The sequence below is a fragment of the Maniola hyperantus genome, chromosome 2, assembly GCF_902806685.2.
Source record: "Maniola hyperantus chromosome 2, iAphHyp1.2, whole genome shotgun sequence".
In the NCBI taxonomy this organism is placed as follows: domain Eukaryota; kingdom Metazoa; phylum Arthropoda; class Insecta; order Lepidoptera; family Nymphalidae; genus Maniola; species Maniola hyperantus.
The window spans coordinates 8,686,727-8,708,645 of record NC_048537.1 but is presented as its reverse complement, the minus strand read 5'-3'; the positions used below and the strand labels follow the sequence as shown (position 1 = coordinate 8,708,645).

The window sequence follows — 21,919 nt, the reverse complement described above, 5'->3', positions numbered from 1 at the left end:
GATTCTCAAAAGTGCCCGTGAAGTGAATTACAAAGTTTGAATACGCTTTTTGACTGAATGTCAAGCTCTCCAACTATTTCTAAGCTATTTTAAATACCGGAACCGGCAGGATTCAAACCTATGTCTTTTGACTTCACGCCCGACGCCTTGACCACTAGACCACGGTTCGCTTGCTGCCAGTTACAAAATTTGTGACATGTATGTTCACTCGGAAACTATTCTGACTGAAAATATGTTGATTCAATTGATCACTTAAGACTAAAAGTACTAAAGATCTTATTTTTGATTAAAAAAACAACTTGCTGGTATTCATAAATAATATATTACAAAGTAGATCATATAAAGTACAATTTAACACAGAGTATTAGATATACATAAACATCAAGTTTATCTTTATAATAACCTTTAGAAACATTTTAGGGCTTGTTTCTTATTAAAGTATTAGTGTAACAAATAGGAAGTCAATGCAAGTGACCAAAACAAATATTTTCATAATAATATGGTCAAAGTCCATAAAAACACCCCAAACAAGTAGGTAACTAATTACAAATTTAATTAAAAAAAATACCACGATTTGATCTTTCACAAAACAAAAATTAGAATTACTATATAAGTTAACTTACATTTGTTACATTATTTTTCATGAAATTTTTATTTAAAATTTATTAAGTAATATAATCTCAAAATTATAAATTGAAAAAAATACTAGTAAAATATAAATACCTAAGTAATATCAAATTATACAGCTAGATATTAGATAATATAGGTATCTTTTGTTAAAAAAAATCTTAAAAAATATAATTGTTTCATCCTAAAATGAAATTGCATCTAAAAAGGAACTAACTCTTTACAATAAATAGAATTGTAGTATTTGACTAAAATAACAACTGATCGAATATCTAAAATTTAAACAACTAGTATATTATTCATCAATTACGTTCTAAGTTAATAATAATACTATATCTTTGTATCGTTACCAAAAATAAATGTTAAAATTATATTCTAGCAGCTTCAATAATTCAGCTTAATAAATATAGGCAAATCTACTTTGAGATACATGGCAACACCGAGTTAACACCATTGCAGACTGCAATACAAACATATTTTGGATAATTTAGGACCAGTTTTTATTTTTTATATTGGTCTAAATAATATGTTCGGAGTCTATCTCTCCTTGTTCGACAGTCATGTACATGCCCTCTTCCTCATAGGTGGAATCGTGTTTGGCCAAAATGCGCAACAACGGACGCAGTTTCATCCACCATTGTTGCTTGGCTATTCTTTGCCTGAAAAAAAATATGTCTTAGTATAGAATCACTATCCATAATAATATAAATACGAAAGTGTGTTTGTTTGTTGGTTTGATCTTCAATCACGCCGTAACGGAGCAACGGATCGACGTGGCTTTGACGGACATACCTAGTTAAAGACCTGAAGAATGACATGGGCTACTTTTTATTCTGGAAAATCAAAGTCCCCACAGGATTTTTAAAAGATAAATCCACGCGAACGATGTCGCGGGTAAAAAAAAACACTTCTATTTCAAGTTCGTATAGACAGCGGATTATTTGTGCCCGAAATGACTTGAGCCCCGCTCGTGCATAAAAATGAGACAACTCTATGGCCGATCTGCGTCGAGAACAATCCTTGATTTAAGATAATCAGGCTTTTTTTTTTTTTTTATTGTTCTCTCGCACGATTTGAAGCTGCCGAAAAGAATACTCTTACAACTCGCAGTGTTTGCACTTTAATTTTATGCGAGAAGTCTCAACAGAGTAGCAATTGTCACTAAAATTTACTGTAACCACAACGCTGCGCACTGGTAGGATTCTAGATAGATTAAAAAAACTACTATGGTCTAGGTGTTAGCATGTTCCTCTGTGGGTGACAAGATCCTGGACTCAATTCCCGGATCAGGCCAAATGGTTAGGTATTCTGTTTTTCTGTCAAGATTTCTCAGTACTAGCTCGGAGTTAGGAAGTTGGCGATGTTTCACCCCGGGCCTCGGAGAGCACGTAAAGCCGTCAGTCCTCCGTCTCTCTCCGGTCGTGTCGGATTGTCGTCCCATCATGGTGTAAAATGTAAGGGAAAAGGAACTGTCCATACTTGAACACGATAATATCTCCCGCGAAAATGGTCTGGTCAAATCTCTGTGGAGGAAATTCTTGATTAAGAAAAATCAACTCACGCAAAGTTGGTCTGGGCCTTCAATTCTTCAAGAGGTGTAAACTTGTACTGCCGCTTGACGACGCCCAGCAGGCAGGCAGAGTCAGCGCCGCGCGCCGGCCCCTTTTGGATAGTTTCCACGAGCCAGTGCAGGCACTTGGCGGCCATCTTCGTCCCCATGTTGCGGTCGAACGGAGTCGGTGATCCACCTTGTTGCATGTGACCTACAAGTAAATTAAAAAAGATTCAAGTAACAAAGTTGCTTATACGCGGTCTCCACTCAAGGACTTTCCGGCTCCAACGGCCATCACCTCTACGATAGGCATGACCTGCCCACTGCCACTTCAGCTTGCTTTTTGCATGGATATAGTTAAAAACTGGAGAGTAACACAGGCTTCTTTTATCTTGGAAAATCAAAGAGTTCCCCACGTGCTTTTGAAAACCTACATCCACGCGAACGAAGTCGCGGGCATCAGCTAGTCTATAATAATAAATCCGCACTACTATTATAAATGCGTAAGTCTCTCTATGTCTGCTAGCATTTCAAGGCATTTGTTTAACCGATTTTGATGAAATGTGGGATGCAAGGGATCGATATATGCTGCATTTTAGTGTGGAAAATCAAACAATCCATACGGGATTCTTAAAACATTTAACAGATCTGTAGGAAACTAGATTGAGCCCACGACTTCATCCGCAAGGATTTAGGTTTTTTTTTTAATTTTTTTAGCATCTGGTTTGAGGAGTTAGGACCCGGAGTTCAATCGTGAACTCTTTGCTCAATACTGTAGGTAATAAAAATATATCAATCCTTCATCAACAGTTCCTGAATACCTATAGGAGTGCTGTACGGTGTACCCTGTATCATCAGGGTTAAGGAATTGGGGCTTGGAGTTCAATCGTGAAATCATTGCTTGGCTTCTACAATATCAATTCACTATCAATTTATTTATGAAGTTATAATAATATGTATGTATTTTATGAAAATTATCTTACCCAGTACATTCATTCTCGCTGTAAACAGTCCTTTCCCTTCTTCAGAGTAAAGCCGATAAATGAACTCGGTGTTATAATTCTCATTGGCCTTCTCATTGCGCAGGATCAGACCGCGCTGGATGCCGCCAGTCATCTTGGACGCGATGTGATACACGTCTTGCTGCAAGTCCTTTATGGACAACTTTTCCTCATAAATGTATGCAGCGTCCGCACCGCCGGCCAAACCTATATAGAAAACAATATAAAATTTTACCACAGAATAAATAAATTAATAGTACCTTTCAGGGACAGAAGCGTATCACTCCGCAACGACGTTATGGACGTTTTAATGAAGAAAAAGAATAGCCACTCGTGTTACAGTTCAACTCAGCCTAAATAAATGTCTCTCTTTTTATCGCGTAAAGGGTCCGTTAAAACTCGATTTTAAAAACAATCAATGTTTAGCTCTGCTCTCCGCGCCGGTCAATTTGAATGGGCTCAAATTCTTGTTTTATCTCTCCTACTCTCTCTCTCTCATAAGAGATAAAAATTACGCGAATGCCGTCCAAGGGGCGCGGTGCTGTAGCAATATTTCTCGGGTCATTGAAGCAATATTATATTTTTGCTTGACGTGACTCATCATCAAGCAGCTTGATCAAGCAAAATAAATCTACGTGCTTGACGTCAAGCCACTTGACCGTCTCGGAAGCATTAACAGCTTCCGAGACGTGCAAAACAATTAGGTCACAATCTGAACACGAGGCGTATGACTGCGCATTTACATAAACAGACCTGAGCCGGGCTTGTGTATTTAATGCTCAGGTTGAGCTCTACAGAACGCACTTTAACTTTGCTTAGACTTAAGACTGATAAAACGAAACAGCTTTAATCGCTGGCATCAATCTGTCTCGTTTTAACTGAAACTTAAGTCTGAGCAAAGTCAAAGTACGTTCTATAGATCTCAACCTTTGGATTGGACTATTTGTGTTGCGGTCATTGTAATATTAAGGATTTTGGCATGAAAGAGTTATAAGAAAGGTAACCTGCTAAGGTGGCGAGGTATCCGCAATAGCCTCCCATAGTCTCCACGACGAAGACTCGGCGCTTAGTACCCTGGTAAAAAAGATTAACATTAATATATTATGGCTAATGCTTAATGGATAAATCTATGTTTACACACTGGATAAGTTTAGCATTATTCAAGCTCTTTGGGTAAAGTCCGAATATTAAATAAATAAGTTTGGATATTTACTAAATTAAGTTTGAATATTAACTAAATTAAGTTTGAATATTAGCTAAGTTAAGCTAAATTAAGTTTTGAAGGGCGGGATATATCCCGAATATATATATGCAGAACTCGGGGTACTGAGAGCGGGACTCGGATATCTGCTCACCTGAGCCGACTGCCGTATGCGGTCGCAGATCTCAGTGATCTCGTTGAGTGCGGTGTCTGAGCCGAGAGAGAAGTCTGTTCCAGGCACGTTGTTGCTGATGGTGGTGAACAACACCACCAGCGGCATACAGAACTCGGGGTACTGAGAGCGGGACTCGTATATCTGCTCACCTGAGCCGACTGCCGGATGCGGTCGCAGATCTCAGTGATCTCGTTGAGTGCGGTGTCTGAGCCGAGAGAAAAGTCTGTTCCGGGAACGTTGTTGCTGATGGTGGCAGGCACCACCACCAGCGGCATACAGAACTCAGGGTACTGAGAGCGGGACTCGTATAGCTCCAAACCAGCTTGATATGCCTAGAAGAGACGATATTATGTATATTTCCAAGTAGTAGATAAGACATTGAGATAATTTTACAGCACAAGAAACTAAGACCGCGACCTCTGGGTGAGTACTTTCTATTCCTTTACTCTCATAGTTCCCTTCATTTCTTCTGGACATTGCGTATATGCTCTAGCCTTACATCTATAAATCACCCAGTGCGCAGGTACAAGGTCAAAGGCCTTGCAATTACCAGAAGATCATAATAACACAGGAGATAGCCCCAACTATCAATCACGCTATCATCTAGCGAAGTAAGGCGGAGTACCTACAAGTATTATTGTTACCTTCATCTTCTGCCACCAAATATATCGATGAGTTGAGTGCTGCGCAGGTTCAAGGCTGGAGGCTTTTTAACGAGAAACCAAATAAATGTAGATCGATATATCACCCACTGCGCAAGTTAAAGGTTTGACGTGACACCAACTCTAGCTTACATGAATAAAGTATCAGGAGTATATAACATAAGGGGAGCGGCGGTGTTCCCACTAGAGTTCAGGGGCGGATCAAAAAAACCGGCCAAGTGCGAGTCAGATTCGCGCACCGAGGGTTCCGTACTACAGTCGTATTTTTTCGACAAGACCTACCTACCTGCCGAATTTCATGATTCTAGGTCAACGGGAAGTACCCTCTAGGTTTCTTGACAGACAGAGAGACAGACTTTTGAGGTACGGAACCCTAAAAATTAGTGGAAAGCAACGCATTATGGTTCCTCTGGTGTTTATCATCAGGTGACCCGTTTGACCGACCCTGGTCGTTTGCTCGCTATTTATGTATAAAAAAACTATGTGACAGAAGATTTCACACCTCAAATCCACCGATGATAAGTAAGCCTTGTATGTTGAACTCCTTGATCCGGGCAGCTATCTCTGCCTTCTTGTCTCCCGGAAGGGTGCGCTTCGTTCCTAAGAACGCTCCACCTTGACCCACCCAGCCAGTCACATCGGACCTTGAAATAATAACAAATAGGTATCTTGTTAAAGCAAAATTTCTTTACCCCCTGTAAAAATATGTATGTACCAAATTCTTAGTCCACGCGGATTTAGGTTTTAAAAATCCCATGGGAACTCTTTGATTTCCTGGAATAAAAAGATGCCAGTCACTTTTCAGCTACCCAGGTGGAAAAATAACATCGATCCGTTGTTACATTGTGGTGTGATTAAAGGAAAAAACAACAAACAAACAAGTTATATAAATTGTAAGTCAATTTTGAGTTTTGTCTTTTGGCAACACGAGAAAGGTAATTGCTTTGGACATGCTTTTTTGCTAGGAGTCATAGGCAAGTCCGTCACCACTAATGTTTGTAAGGCAATTCACCGTTATCACTCACCACTCCATCTTGACAATGTTTCCGCTGATGAAGCCCTCCATGCCGTCGTGGATGCCCAGCACGGTGTCGCCGCGGTAGATGCAGTTACGCGCGAACGAGCGCACGGCCGCGTTCATGCCGCACGCGGGCGCGCCCACGTGCATCACCGCTAGCGTCAGACCTTCCTACACGAAAGCTCTTTATAATCACAATTCATGCAAATATGCACAATATAGTCACAGAAAAAAGTTTCATGTAACATTGTATTCACATAAAGCACAGGGTTCACAGGGTTGGATGAAAAGCAGATTAACAAACCAAACATTTTTGTTTAAAACAGAATTGAAAACTGAAACATTTTTTTAAAAATTTAAAACATGTTTAAAACAATGGCCGTTGTACTGTATATGTATATATTATAGCTGATGCACGCGACTTTGATCATGTGGTTTTTGGTTTCCAAAAATCGTATTGGAACTCTTTGATTTTTCGGGATAAAATTAGCCAAGTAACTCTCCAGGGCTTCAAGGACATTCATGCAAAAACACTTCAATCCATTTGTGGCATGATTGAAAGACAACCCAACAAATGAACTTGCTTCGAAGTGCTGAGCGCATAGTAATAATAAATTATTATTAAGGTTGGTGACCTACCCAGCTGACTTAGGGCCGGTTGTTTCAAACCATTGGTCTTCGTAAGATACGTTCGTTAAAATTTAACAGACGTAGACGAACTTTAACATCTGTTAATTTAGGGCGTTGCTTCATTGTACAAAAAACTGTTCGTCATTGTTATTTTGGTTGCGAAACTAACCCTAAAAATTAACTTACTTCTCCGTATCCTTGTTTTATTTCATTTTATATTAAATTATATTATAGTTGTTAATATTGCTACTTCGCATTTTAAACACTTTTTCTTTCTTACAAATTCTCTTTCATCTTCAAAAAAACTACCATTAAAAGCATTGAATTAAATTGATTCCATTATAATTTGTAAATAAAATTTTCCGTTTGTAAGAAGTATGAAGTTACGAACTGATTTGACGATCACCAATGGCGCCAACACTGGTTAACGTAAACGTAACTTTTTAACGAACGTTAGCGCTAATAGATGCTGAATCAACGCTTTTTCTTTACTTACGTGCGTTAGCGCCATATTTAAAGGTAACGTGTCCGTCAAAATTTGTTGAAACAACCGGCCCTTAGACTAAAGAAGTTTGATTTTGAAACACCTCTACAGCTCTTACGCAAGGAGGACTTTCATGACGTAACTCCACTTCATTCCTCCCCCACTGTTTTTGTACTGCGTTTAAAAAAGTTTCCCACCAAAAAATTCAAGTTCAAGTTTCAACTTTTTTAACAGATTTTCTAAGTTTTACTCACGTACAGGCCGTGAATATCTGGGAAAGGTCACTGGATATTACTAATTTATTTAACGCCATAACTATTGAAATAAGAATGACGTCACAGGTCTATATTCGTTCTTTTCACTATCACCAGTGATTTGAAAGAAAATCCTCACTGTCATCCCAAGACAGGAGTGTTCCTGAAAGCACAAAAAGAACTTACCGAGGGTTTGCCCAATTCGTCAAAGGCTTCCTTGGGTGGCTTCAGACGTGTCAACATCTTGTAAGTCTCCAAGTTACGTGCAAAGCTGCGGCCGCGCATCTGCACAGCTAGATCCCAGTTTTTGTCAGCCATAGCCTGAATAGGTACAATAAACGATTATGAAGTAAACAGAAATGTAAAAACTCTTCAGGTTTTTTAACACATTTTATTTATAAAGTACCTACTACTGCCATACTTGGATGTCTTTTGTTTCTACATTCAAATTGCATACCTTACGCATAGTACGCGACAAGTGGAGATGGCTATCGGAGAGGAAACGCCCCGCACACCTGTGCAGCCCTCACTTGAACCTGGTGCGGGTGAGCGCGGGTGAAGTGCGGGTGTGCCCCCGCCTCATACCCCGATTGCCATCTCGACCTGTCGCAGACTATAGGTAACTATAGGACAATGCTTGGCTCAAGCATCAATCTACGTGCTTGCGCGTCTCAGAAGCTCTTAAAAGCAATGTGGTTTAATAATTATTTACCTGAGCAACAGCCTTAGTTCGCCGTACGCATTCCATAAGTGGTAGCCGCACTGCTTGGTTGCCGTCCAGGGTCACCACACATGCCTCGGTTTCAGGAGTCGCCTCCATTAGAGCCATTACTGCCTCGGCACCCATGCGACAACCCTGAATAAATTAATTGAAAATTGTCTTTTCAACATTTTTTATTTTGTGACGAATTTTCCTGAAGATCTGCAGAATCAAGTCATTGACATAGCCCAAATCTTATGGCTAGTTGCAATGACAGTTGTCAAGCTATGCTTGTTGTAGTGCTTATTATTTGCTTGACAAAGTTACGAGGAAGCAACCGGCTGAACTTTCAGTTGCACACAAGATGGTACTGTATTGCATTGTTACATATTGCAACTTTTTATGATTTGAAAAAAGCAACTGCCGCGTTTCTTGCCGGCTTTTCTGGGTAGAATCATTCATTTCATTCCGAATCGGTATCCCAGGGCCCTTTTGGTTATGTGGATGAAACAATCAAGGATTCTCTGGAGACAGATGGTTGATAGCCTTTGCGTCATTTACGGTTTCGGTTTATTTACGTACCCATTCATTTTCTTACCAGAATTCTATCAAAAGCCGATGGAGATCCTCCGCGTTGAACGTGACCGAGCACAGTGATACGTGTGTCCTGCTTCAAGTTGTCCACCACCACCTTCTTCACCAGTTCCGCGGTGATCGGCTTGCCTTCGCGATCGATGGCGCCTTCCGCTACGATGATGATGTTTAGCCGCTGGCCCGACTTGCGCTCCTGGTTATTTGACAATGTGACTAATTGTGCTGTACAGATCTCTAAACTAAAATGACAGGTTTAAAACTGTTATCCCTTTCACACTGTTCCGGGAACAGTGTTCCCTGCGGAAAAGGATAGCACTAGATTTAGACCTGTCAATTTATTTCGGTTTAGGGATTGTGTACAACAGAATTAGCCATAATCATTTCATAAGCTGCTAAATACCAGTAAACTGAGTATAGATTGAATCTTGCTGCAAATCTTTATAGCAGACCAATGAGCAAATGAGTTGCGCGATATAGAAGGCAACTTGCCGACTGCCTACACAGAAACCTCTAAAAACCCCATTAAAGACTGCACCGTGAAACTTGAAGTAGGTAGGCATTCCTAATTTTCAGTTTCCCAAGAGGACCCACATACGGTTTATTCATATTTAAAATTTTAATTGATTGACATGCAAGTGTTAGAATTTACAGAATCTTTCCATCCTTACTTTAAACAAATACACATTTTAATCAATGATAACCAAGTAAAGGTTACGCAAAAAAGTAAGATTAGCTTAAAAATGAGATAGTTGTTACAGTAGCAAAAAAGATTAGACACACAACACACAATCATAAAAGAGTAGGTACGCGTACATAGTATCTAATAAAATACACATCATTTTCTGAGATGACGACAGCTTGTTGAAAGCGAGTCAAATATGTATGAATTGCCCTATTGATGTTATTATGAGTTGATTGAACCAGCGAGAGCTGGAAGTGGTTTTATTAGGTATACATTGCGTGTTATATGACGTGATCAGTGCCACTCAATTAAGTCATCATACCTGTGCTAAACGTTTGCAAAGTTTTTCAACCCACTTATTGGGAACAGGGTCTTCAGGAATGAATACTTGATCAGCCTCGCTCGCCAGAGCGGCCACTAATGCCAGATAACTGCAACAAGCAGCACCCAAGCATAATGGACCATGCATGTTATACCAATTTTGTAAAAAAAATTATAAGTAATTTGTAATTTTGACAAATTGATTACATATGTTATTGAAATGGGTTCAATACGTGAATGGAGTCCTCAATCATTCAAATTTTTCCTACAATGAAACGCCAAAAGATGTTGCCAATTCGAAAGGGAAAAAAGAAATGAAAAATAACTTAAAACATTTGAACATTTTTATGCCAAATGCTCGTTAATAAAATGAAAATGGAAATTTTGAAGTGATCCTGCTCCCACATGAAAAAGAATATTGGATTCTTGCCTCTTTGATTTTGTCACACAACTTTTTATCCCAATTGAGAGGCGCTGGATCTTCGCAAATAAAACAATATGTAGCATCCGTACTGAGTGCCGTGAATACTGCAAGAAAACTAAATAGAGACTTTAATTAAGTATGTGTATAAAAGGAACTACAGATTATATAGAGGATAATAAATCCACACTCATAACAAGGGCAAGGTGCATATAAATTAGAAAAGCTTGCCTGTTCTAACTTATCACATAGTTTATCTGGCCAGTCCACTGACGGTGGGGACTCTGGGATAAAGACAAAATCTGCTTCAGATGACAAGGCTGTGACCGTTGCAAGATATCTATATCAACAAACTTTTTATTTATTATAAAAATATTTAGTTAATAAACATAATCATGATAACTGAAATTATACACAAGATGAATTGGCTTCTTTCACTTATTAAATTGATGATTAAGTACAGCAAAATGTAGTGTAAACTCTCTGAAACCAAACCAACAATTTTCTTTTGTTATAGAGAGAGAGTATCAATGTTATGTATTGATTTGATAAATCAATTAAGCTCTAGGAACTTTTATAGGGAGATTTTTTTTAAAGGGAATAGTTTGCTGCAGGGAGTTTACACTGTAAATTATAAAGCCATGTTTACACCAACAAACGAGTTGTGAAACTAGTTTAAGATAAAACTTTATAAAATTAAAAAAAAAATTTAAACTTGTATAGTCATTGTTTCCGACATCATTTGTTTGTCTCTTGTATTAACAGATTAGTCGAACAAAAATTGTTTATTAGTTACAAGTTTTGTGTACAACTCTGTCACAAATCAACTTGTTCTTGGTGTAAACAAAAACTGACAAAAATGCATACTACATGTAGAAAACATGTTTAAGACTTTAGTGTAAATGCAATGTTATAAATACTTTGTAATAACATAATTATCATATATTTTCTTACCCACAATGTCTGCCCATAACCTCCATAATAAATGTCCTTTGATGAGAATATGCTGTACTGACAATAGCATCAATGGCTTCTATAATGCGGTGCAAAGCTGAATCTGTACCAATGGTCATGTCTGTACCACAGAAATCATTGTCAATGGAACCTACCTGTTGGATTATTAGAATACATTTTTATTCAGCAAAACAGAGAGAAAACTTGCCCGGAAGTTAAAATAACATTTTTTTTCCAAATGAGTATAGTTTGTGCACACAGTAGGTACACAGTAATAGGTACATTCGTTTGAACTAACATTTTGAATTGTAGCCCATTTCATATTCATACTAATATTTATAAATGCAAATGTGTGTGTGTCTGTCTGCTAGCCTTTCATGGCCCATCCGTTGAACCAATTTTGATGAAATTTGGTACAGAGATAGCTTGCATACCGAGAAAGGACATAGACTACTTTTTATCCTGAAAAATCTAAGAGTTCCCACGGGAGTTTAAAAAACTTAATTCCATGCGGATGAAATCACGGGCAGCAGCTAAAGCTCCATTCATACTACGGCGAATTCAGCACAGGAAAAGGAAAGTTTGCTCAATGCAATTGCGTCGACAAACTTGTATAGCTACATGTTCAAACTGTACAAGTGCAAACATCAATGCACGGATCATGCTTATGGATGTGTTTATATCGTGCTTGCAATTCACCGCAGTTCAATCAAAATTTTGAGCTTCTATGACACTAATGTGTTTTAATTTTCTATGTTTTAAAAACACATAGTATTTGTAGGTTACTGCAATTAGTTTAACATTGAAAAATATTATAGTGTTGATCATTACCATTCCAGCAATGTGTAAGTATTTGTATTTTTCTCTATGGTCCTTTGTGATTTTATTGTTCTCTAACAATTCATCAAGTAAGCTAGACCATTCTTGACGGAAGAGATTAGCTCCAGTAAGTGAACCGTCACCACCAATTACTACCAAATTAGTAATACCTCGATTCACTAAGTTATATGCAGCTTTCAGGCGACCTTCTCGCTTGCTAAAACAAGTAACAGTAAACATTTTGTACAACACCAACAGGATTGTATTTTTAGACCATTGTAGACTTCCTAAACCTAAAACCTATTTCATAAATTGGTTACTGGCAACATAAAACAAAAAACTTGCTACAAAATTATATAAATTGTTTTCAGTAAGTCTAAAATCTAAAATGAATTATTCTATTCTTCGTCTGTCTAAAATATTCTGTTCTAGTTACAAATAAATTAATAAATAAGCCTTTATTCAGACATGTTTCATTTTTACAATAATATGTTAATCACTAATAGTAGGTACAAAATTACAAATTAAACTACAAGATTTTACATATTTCTAAAGTAACTTATTTTTAACACTAATTACCATATTACATATTATATTACTTATTTATTAAGTCTTGTACTGCCTCGTAAACAATAATACTCACATAAAATCCATGCATCTAGCTGATCCTATGATTGTACCACCTTTGTGAATAATCGAGCTTACGGATGACCAGTTGGCTTCTTCGATATTATCTCCACCATCAACCATACCCTGGTATCCTTCTCTGATAAAATAAACTTTACATCCCAAGTAGATTCCCATCCGAACTACTGATCGCACAGCAGCATTCATACCCTGAGAGTCACCACCGCTTGTGAACACTGCTAGGCCTTTGCCTTTATGCGAGCCTCGCTCGATAAACCTTTGTGCGCCTGATACATCCATTTTCTTGAATTTGAAAACACCCAAATACCTTGATGCGACAATTAGGAAATTAGTAACGAAATGGTGCAACGTTGTTCTTTTGATGATTATAAATCACGTCTTATTGAAATTTATAAGCATACAGAATCTGATGAAATGGTCACAATTTAACAAAAATAAATGTTTTAATTACTTCAAGTTATTTGAACGCCGCCGGCGAAGGTGAACTTTATCATCAAGGTGACCTTTGCAGCACAGACCAAACTTTGCAGTTTGCTTTGCTTGACAGTTGACAGTTGACATTCTTGACACATGACCATCGATAATAATATGTCATGACCATCATAGATAATAGTTGATTTTGGCATAATCATTTGGTCACGTTCTAATAAGAGCTTAAATGCATTTAGCTATCTCGCTCTAACAGTAAGTGTCACAATAGGGCTACTTCTAATAGTCATTATTCTGAGGTTCTTCAACAGCAACCCACTGTTAATGTCATTCAAGTGCCAAAAGAGCCTTGTCATCACAGATATGTCCAGATTTGCAACTAGCGTGGCCCCCTCAGTCCCTCTCGCTCAAGCAGATTTTCTTACTAATTGTGAAATGTCATTCCTTCTACACTTCACGTTGTTTGTCAAATACTCACCACAACTCACGTAGAAATACATTTTGACAAACAAAAAAAGTGGCCACGGTGATAAGGACAAACATAATCATTTTGTCACGTTCTAACAAGAGCTTAAATGCATTTAGCTATCTCGCTCTAACAGTAAGTGTCTCAATAGGGCTACTTCTAACAGTCCTTATTCTGAGCTTGTCATACCTAGTGTATTGTGCAACAAGCGCGAGCTGGGCTATGAGCGTAGATAGAGTAATAAAGCTAGATAAAGGAACGTTTGCTTTTTCATTCATACTAAAAAGAGAACACAGATAAAGTTACTATGTATGTATATTATGTAATAAACGGAGACGCAGCTAACACAGTACTTTAATCTAGCTTTTTTACTCAAACTACGGCCATGAGTGAGTATTTATCTTTCAGTGAGTCACCTGCATGTCACATGTATGAAGTTTCCTCTTTGTAATTACATACTCTTTGCTCTGGTCCTACTCTGTGACTTTACCACTTTACTCATGCTTTACTCTATGCAGGCTCAAAAAGGCTAGAGTCCAGAGCAGTAAAACAAGTTTAAAAATAAAATACTCTATGCCGTAGAAAACAAATTTTACATATTTTTTATTCTATATTTTTGTGTTTTATGTTTTACAAAATGTAAAAAAGTTCGAATTCTACGAAAAGTAATAAGAAAGTTTATTTAATTTTACTTTTCTTAAATCCGAATTTGTAAAACTGATGTATAGTGTCATGTAGTGTGTTTTGCATCAAAACGATTTTATAGTTTGTGTATGGTCGTCACTTGAGCAGCCATCAAAATGTCTGCTGAATCTGATATGGAATATTCGGACAACGACGGAGATGATTACGATTATTACGGTGAACAAGACGACTGCGATATGGAAGCAGTTGATCGAAGTAAATCAGATCCTGAATATTTCGTGTTTTCGTGTCTTAGAGTGGAAGAAGTGGAGAAGTTACTAAACGAATCGATAGAACTGCTAAGCAATAGCCTTCAAATAACGCCTTCGCTGGCGAAGGTAAGACCTTTTAATCGTGCTGCCTGGATCGCTAGCTCTGATGTTACTGAGTGTCTTTAGGGAGACAAGGCAAACCCCATCAATTTTACTTGCCAGAGATGTGATAAAATTCGATATAACTCCACGAAATTTTGCCTCTACTGCCCCTATTTTTCAAGAATGAATGATAAATTGTCCCCATCATCTTGTCCCCTTTGCACCTCCAAAAATGTACCTATAGTTATTGTTAAAATTTCAAATTAAAATCATGCATCTCTAGCAGACAAGCTTGTAGAAAGGGGGAACCCTTATACCCTTCCTCCTCCACCCTGAATCTTCTCAGCCCTCAGTGGGGGTAGCACAATTCGAAACTTATATCCCTTTTTCATTTTACATTGTTCCCATTTTTTTTAAAGCTGTAGTGTAGACATTTAATATATCAATTTTTCAGGTTATGCTTCATGCATATGAATGGAATGCCCAAGAGATTATAAAAAAGTATCAAGAAAATGCAAATGAAGTGTTAATGTACAGCCGTGTGAAGCCCAGCTTGCCTTTGGTTCAGGGAAACTGCAGTCGCTCTGTTTGTGCTGTGTGTGCAAGCACTCCTCCCATAACCAAATATAGTGCCCTTGCATGTATGCACTACTTTTGTGATGATTGTTGGGCTATGCATTTTGAAGTACAAATTATGCAAGGTTTGTATGATCCTGTTTAAAAACTAATAATAGTTTTTGCATGCTTATGGGTTGATTACACCTAACGAGTACAGTGGCGAGTCAGTGTCCTCGGCTGAGTACTAGGTTGGTATAAACACTTTAACGAGTGCTCGCCGCAATTTCAAAATATGTATCGTACGTATCACAGCACTGTCTTGGCCGAGTGATATTTTACAGTCTCGCTTCACTACTCGGTAGGTGTAATCAGCCCTTAAATTACTGGCTTAAACCAGAAATGTAGAATTGGGAAATTGCAAAACACTTTTCAGTGATTATGACTTATTTCTAGTAAATCCTACTAATATTAAAAATGTGAAAGTGTGGATGTTTGGATGTTTGTTACTCAATCACGCAAAAACGGCTGAACGGATTTGCATGAAATTTGGAATGGAGATAGATTATACCCTGGATTAACACATAGGCTACTTTTTATCCCGGAAAATCAAAGAGTTCTCGCAGGATTTTTAAAAATGTAAATCTACGCAGACGAAGTTGGGGCATCAGCTAGTATAAATATAGTTTGCAAAATTTGGATTATTAAAGTTATCACTTATGGATTTTATTAAGATCATTGCTAAAAGATTCCCTAGCAAAGTAATTTGATTCAGACCAATATCTTGGTCAGTTTACTGTGTTTTGTACTTTTCATTTGTTAAACTAGGTATCCCATTCATCTTATATTCTTATGTAAAATTCTTTAGATAGTCTGTTACTTGTCTTAATAATGTTTGCTTTATTGTAAATGTGTGATTAATTTTATTAGGGTGTCACCCTAAGAATAAACATACAGGTTGATACAGAAAAAGCTGCATCAATCATTACAATCTCAATTGCTGTGATTGACTGAATTTATGGTATTTTTGGTGCAACAATGCATTTTAGCAAATAGTCGGCCAATCAGAGGTCAATGTGATTGTCACACTGTAGCTGGCAAACTACTGCCGTAGAGCCTATGATGTGTGAATGAATATGACAGCAATAATTAAACAAAGCTCATAATAGGAAAACATACAGACAAGACCATAATAAATAATTATTAATGATAAAAAAACTGAGCAGCAATGTAGGCATCTGTTATTGCTAAAAGCAAACTCTTTCTCTTATTCATTAGCCTTCCTTATAGCTTACATTTTATTCAGTAAGTAGTTTTAGTAAATACTAAATATACTTAAAAAGGGGTTTTTGTTATAGGTGTATCAAATACAATACAATGTATGGCCCAGGACTGTGAAGTGCGAGCTCCGGAAGATTTTGTACTATCTCATGTGGCTAAACCATCAATAAGGGAACGCTATCAACAGTTTATGTTTAAGGACCATGTTAAATCTCATCCACAACTTAGATTCTGTCCAGGGCCCAATTGTCAGGTATGAATAATTACCAAAGGCAAAAGGGTAATGTAAGAAAAAATATCAAGAAATTTGGCATTTTGGAAGCTACTTTTTGGGTACCTTATTGGGTGTTATTGGGTATCTTTGACACAATAACAGAAATAATTTATTGAGTAACTGTGAGTTTTCACTGACAAAACCTTTACATGAAAATGTGTTAAAAAGTCTTCTGGCAATGTATTGAATTGCAAACTCATTGTTGCACAACTTGTTGAAGAGTATTTAACATTTTACAGCTTCAAATCTGATCAATGATTACATCTATGAATTTTCCCAATTTTCTGCAGTGCAAATACAGTGTCAACAATACAATTTATAGATTTGTCGCATACTACAACCTGTCATACATTATCATGTTGTTTTTGCCGCTAACTCGTGCTAATATAAGAATGTGACAGACTGAGTTAAAGGAAATAAAAGATAAAATGCGAAAATGGTTTTAGACAAGAACAATGCATTACGCACATTCTTTTTATAATATTTATAACTATAATAATTTCAGTAAATATAAATGTAAAATTCAAGATAATTTAAAGTTACATTTTACGTTAGGGGTCTAGTGTAACCTTAGCCTGTGTTTGTAACATTCTCATGGGAGGCCTGAGTGACGACTTTGATCTTCTTATTAGAATTATTATAGATGGTTTCCGAGAAATCCGCAATTCTATTCTATTTAATGGCATAGTAGTCCAGGCCTCCATTGTAGGTAAACATGACCAACGTGATTATATTTTTAAAAGAGGTAAGTTAAAATACCTCGTTTATTTAATGATGTTTTTTATAATTGCAGTGGATTTATCAAGCTTGGGTTCGTGTAGGTGCACGCAAAGTGGAATGTAAAGGCTGTGAACTCCTTACTTGCTTCTCCTGTGGAGCTCCCCACCATGCTCCTACAGATTGTGCTACTATCCGTCGCTGGCTCACTAAGTGTGCAGATGATTCGGAAACTGCCAATTATATCAGTGCTCATACAAAGGTCTGTCAATTAATATAGTCAGGGCCAGTCCAGGGGGGCAGACTAAGGGATACCAAAATGGAATCTCGCACTGTCAGCAACTGACCTATGCAATTAATACCCTGAACAGTCAATTATTTACTATCCTGGATATAAGATGTACTACTGAATATTTTATATCTCTTCACTATCTAGTCCAAATAAACAATACAGTAAAATTCGTAAGTAGTTTTGAAAGTTATGATGACCCTTGAGACAACTCCATTCTAGAATTAGGCAGTTTTCTGCTAAATAAGAAATTATTACAAAATTGTATAATTAAAAAACTTAAATAATTTTAATACTATTTACTTAACTCTTGATTAGTTTTGCAAAAATTAACATACACAATACCTAAAGTTGATTTTAACTGTCGTAAAATCATACGACAATGAAATAGCATACACTCACACTCAACTAGCAGCTAACCAGTCAGCTTACCTACTCTAGATTTATTATTAGTAAGTAATTTATACTGCACAATAGGGTATTTTACCCTTTTTGAAAAGTGTTTTAATTTGTTCCTAAGGTGATAATAAAACTACTAAAAAATCTCAAAAATTATATTCAATTGATAAGTGCAATAAAAATGCATTTGAATTTTGTATTTCAAATTTCCCCGCGAAAACGCTAGCCGCCATTTTATTTAGGTTCATGAGCTGTCATGATGTCACACGGATTGGTAAACAACACCATTGAAATACATTATAAAGAACAACAACCCATGTGATGTCACAGTCGGATTTCATCATGGCGGCTACAGCTACGCACGAAGCGTTTCGAATATTGTAGAACAGATTTAAAAAGTAAATCTTCAAAATATATGTAATTAATAGATGATGCCCGCGTAGATTTAGGTTTTCAAATATCCCGTGGGAACTCTTTGATTTTCCGGGATAAAAAGTAGCCTATATCGTTCCCTGGGATGCAAGCTATCGCTGTACCAAATTTCATCAAAATCGGTTGGATGGATGGGCTGTGAAAGGATAGCAGACAGACAGACACACTTTCGCATTTATAATATTAGTATAGATTATAATTTTATAAACTGAAACTTAACATAGATTTTTTTCTTGCTTGGTATAAAATACCCTATTGTTCTTTTTACAGGATTGCCCAAAATGCCAGATATGCATTGAAAAAAATGGAGGTTGTAATCATATGCAATGTGGTGCTTGCAGACATGACTTTTGTTGGGTTTGTTTAGGTGATTGGAAAAGTCATGGGTCTGAATATTATGAGTGCAGTCGTTATAAAGAAGATCCTAATTTAGCTAATGATAGTCAACATGCACAGGTAATGGTTATAATTTTAGTAGTAACAAATAATTAACTATATTATATGAAAAATAAACAAATAATTCGTATCAAAAATAATATCACCCAAATCAATAATGCATTGAGGCCATGTGACTAGAATACTGGCTGCAGTACCCTGCCACTCAGCAGGTCGTGGGCAGCTGTTTGTTACTTTCAACTAACAAACAGTTGCCCACGACTTGGTCCGCGCTGGTGTAGCTTGTTTAAAAATCACAATAATAATCTTTTGTATCCTATATATTATATTGACCTCAACAATTAGTATAACAATAGGGTATTTTACTTTTTTTTAAGTGTCTTAATTTGATCCAAAAGTGATAATAAACTACCAAAAATTCACAAAAATTTTATTCGATCGATAAGTGCAATAAAAATAAATCTAACTTTGCGTTTCGAATTTTGTCGCGGAAACGCTACCGCCATCTTTTTAGGTTCATGAGCGGTCATGATATCACCCGGATTGGTAAGCAACCATGTTTTCTTAGGGAAATACATTACAACTTCAATCCATGTGACGTCACAGTAGGAATTAACATGGAGGCTACGGCTATCATGCGTTTTGGATATTTGTAGAACAGATTAAGAAGTGAAATCTTTTGAATGAATTATAAAATTCATTATTTAATTTTATAAACTGAAATCAACATTGTTTGATTGCTTATTTGCTAATACATCTTGTTTATACATTTTTAGATTTCAGCTAGCTTTGTGTAAAATACTGTATTATTCAGAAACTTGTTGTGTTGTTATTGTAAAGTAGTTTTCTTTAATTGTTCAGTTTAAAACTAACATTTGTCATTCTGGTTGTTCTAAGTGACCTGCTTTTGTATGGAAATTTTTATAAACCAGCAATTTTAAAATGAAATAATTATAATTATTACTTATCTCAAACTCACTGTTTTCAGACTTGTAAAACTTTGCAACTGAGGTATCGAATGCTTCTGCATACAAGCTATCTCTTCCAACTTTTGTTGGAATCGGTTTAGTAGGATCATAAAATAGTAACAAACAGACACTCTTTCAGATTTTTAATATTAGAGTATAACATTGTACAATATGTGTAGTACAGATAATCATTTACAAATACATCAATTTTTCTTTACAGGCAAGAGAGGCTTTAAAAAAATATTTACATTACTATGAAAGATGGGAAAATCATTCCAGGTCGTTAAAGCTGGAGGAGCAAACCCTTGCAAGCTTGAAGAGTCGAATTAATCAAAAGGTATGGGTATGTTTACTATTACTGGCCTTTTTCCATAACATCATCCACATAGATTTTTTACAGATCTTGTTATCCTATAAATATCCTGTAAATCCTTTCTTAGAAGGGGGTCTATATTATAGAAAGAACCTACATGCAAAATCTACAGCTAGGTCTCTAAACTAGAGTTTAGAGACCTAACTGATTGAGCACCTAGCTGATTGAGCTGTTGATATAATATCAGGCAGTCAATATTTGCTGTTATATAGATTTTGATTTACAAGAAGTAAAGTAGTTTATTATTTAAGGAACCAAAACGCGCGTAGAGCACAGAGTTTGTACAGTATGTGGCATAAAGTAATGTACATCGACCTTTAGAAGGAGACTGCAGATTTGTAGAGCATTGTCTCTGTCGTTGAGACCGACACAACGTCATATAGGTATGACTGACAGGGACAACGCTCTACAAAGCCGAAATGTCATTCTAATGGCCGATATACATTACTTTCTGGCGCGTGCTGTAACTTTGTTGCAACCGAGATAGAATTGAAGTAGATCAATAAAATAAAACATCTTTCAGGTGATGGCTGGCGAAGGGACCTGGATAGATTGGCAATACTTGTGGGATGCAGCAAGACTATTAAAACGTTGTAGATACACCCTGCAATACACTTATCCTTTTGCCTATTACATGGAAATTGGTCCAAGGAAAGAACTATTTGAATATCAACAGGTATGTCACAAAACGCGCCCTACTTCCATATTACTTTTACAATCATATTCGCGATCATTACTTTGAGGTCTCACAGTGCACTCGAACACACAGTGACACAGTGAGCAGATTGGTGGAACCTAGTTCCTGAGTTTGTTGTGGGCTCTTCTCAGACCTGGGCGCGTTTGGAACCCTCGTAGCTTTAGTTTTAAGTTTGCGTTATAATTATCACCACTATATCTTACAAATCTAACACCATACCAGATTTATTAGGTACCTATTTTGAATAAATCATTTGACTTTGACTTTAGTGCGTTCAAGCACACTGTGAGCCCTCATAGTAATGATTGTGCTATTATTCCAACATGCTTGACTGGATTTGAAGCAATCAAAAATCGTAATCTACTAATATCTATATTTTCCAGGCACAGCTAGAAGCGGAAATTGAAAACCTCTCCTGGAAAGTGGAGAGAGCAGAAACAACTGACAGGGGTGATTTAGAAAATCAAATGGACATTGCGGAAAAGAGAAGGACTACATTGCTCAAAGACTTTTTAGAATTTAACACTAATAGCGCCTCCAGTAGTAAAGTTTAACGAGACTAAATTATTCTAAGCTGTAATGAAACAAAAGCAATGAATGAGCACCTTGTGCTTAACATTTCAGAAAGCTAGATTTTTCTTTGCCAAAGTATATTTATTAACACTTTGCAATAAAATAGTTTAAAATGGCTTTTGAAGTTTCCTTTATACAGTACTAGTTTTTACCCGGGATTTATTATGGTTCCTTTCCGTTATTTTTATTGTATTATGCTTGTGGCATTGCCCTCTGCTTTGTGACAAAAATATTGTACTAATCGGTTTAAGTACGCGTACAGAATACAGATAGGCTGTATAGTAATATGTACTATTAAATAAGCGATTGCCTTGTTTTTGAAGCACTGA

At 36.8% G+C, this 21,919-nt stretch overlaps 2 protein-coding genes across 6 annotated transcripts; one reads left to right on the top strand and one right to left on the bottom strand.

Moving 5' to 3' along the window:
- Positions 1-303: 303 nt before the first annotated feature.
- On the bottom strand, positions 304-13,272 carry Pfk (ATP-dependent 6-phosphofructokinase). 5 transcript variants are annotated; one of them, XM_034980411.2, is made up of 15 exons: positions 13,195-13,272; positions 12,739-13,050; positions 12,108-12,312; positions 11,277-11,431; positions 10,554-10,662; positions 8,903-9,091; positions 8,317-8,460; positions 7,791-7,925; positions 6,244-6,407; positions 5,721-5,862; positions 4,706-4,888; positions 4,185-4,254; positions 3,163-3,387; positions 2,189-2,390; positions 304-1,286 (listed from the first exon to the last, which is right to left on the bottom strand). In XM_034980411.2, exons 2-15 carry the CDS (start codon positions 13,020-13,022, stop codon positions 1,145-1,147), a joined length of 2,349 nt encoding a protein of 782 aa, XP_034836302.1. In that variant the 5' UTR covers positions 13,023-13,050; positions 13,195-13,272; the 3' UTR covers positions 304-1,144. The 5 variants fall into 5 exon arrangements, with proteins under 5 accessions (XP_034836302.1, XP_069359977.1, XP_034836312.1 ...); XM_069503876.1 differs by lacking the exon at positions 13,195-13,272 and having other exon boundaries at positions 12,739-13,144; XM_034980421.2 differs by lacking the exons at positions 10,554-10,662; positions 13,195-13,272 and adding an exon at positions 10,332-10,440 and having other exon boundaries at positions 12,739-13,144.
- Positions 13,273-14,232: 960 nt separating this feature from the next.
- ari-2 (E3 ubiquitin-protein ligase ari-2) lies at positions 14,233-21,706 on the top strand. Its single transcript, XM_034980483.2, has 8 exons — positions 14,233-14,660; positions 15,091-15,337; positions 16,550-16,725; positions 17,540-17,725; positions 18,854-19,039; positions 20,168-20,284; positions 20,844-20,996; positions 21,401-21,706. Exons 1-8 carry the CDS (start codon positions 14,439-14,441, stop codon positions 21,569-21,571), a joined length of 1,458 nt encoding a protein of 485 aa, XP_034836374.1. The 5' UTR covers positions 14,233-14,438; the 3' UTR covers positions 21,572-21,706.
- The last annotated feature ends 213 nt before the right edge of the window (positions 21,707-21,919 follow it).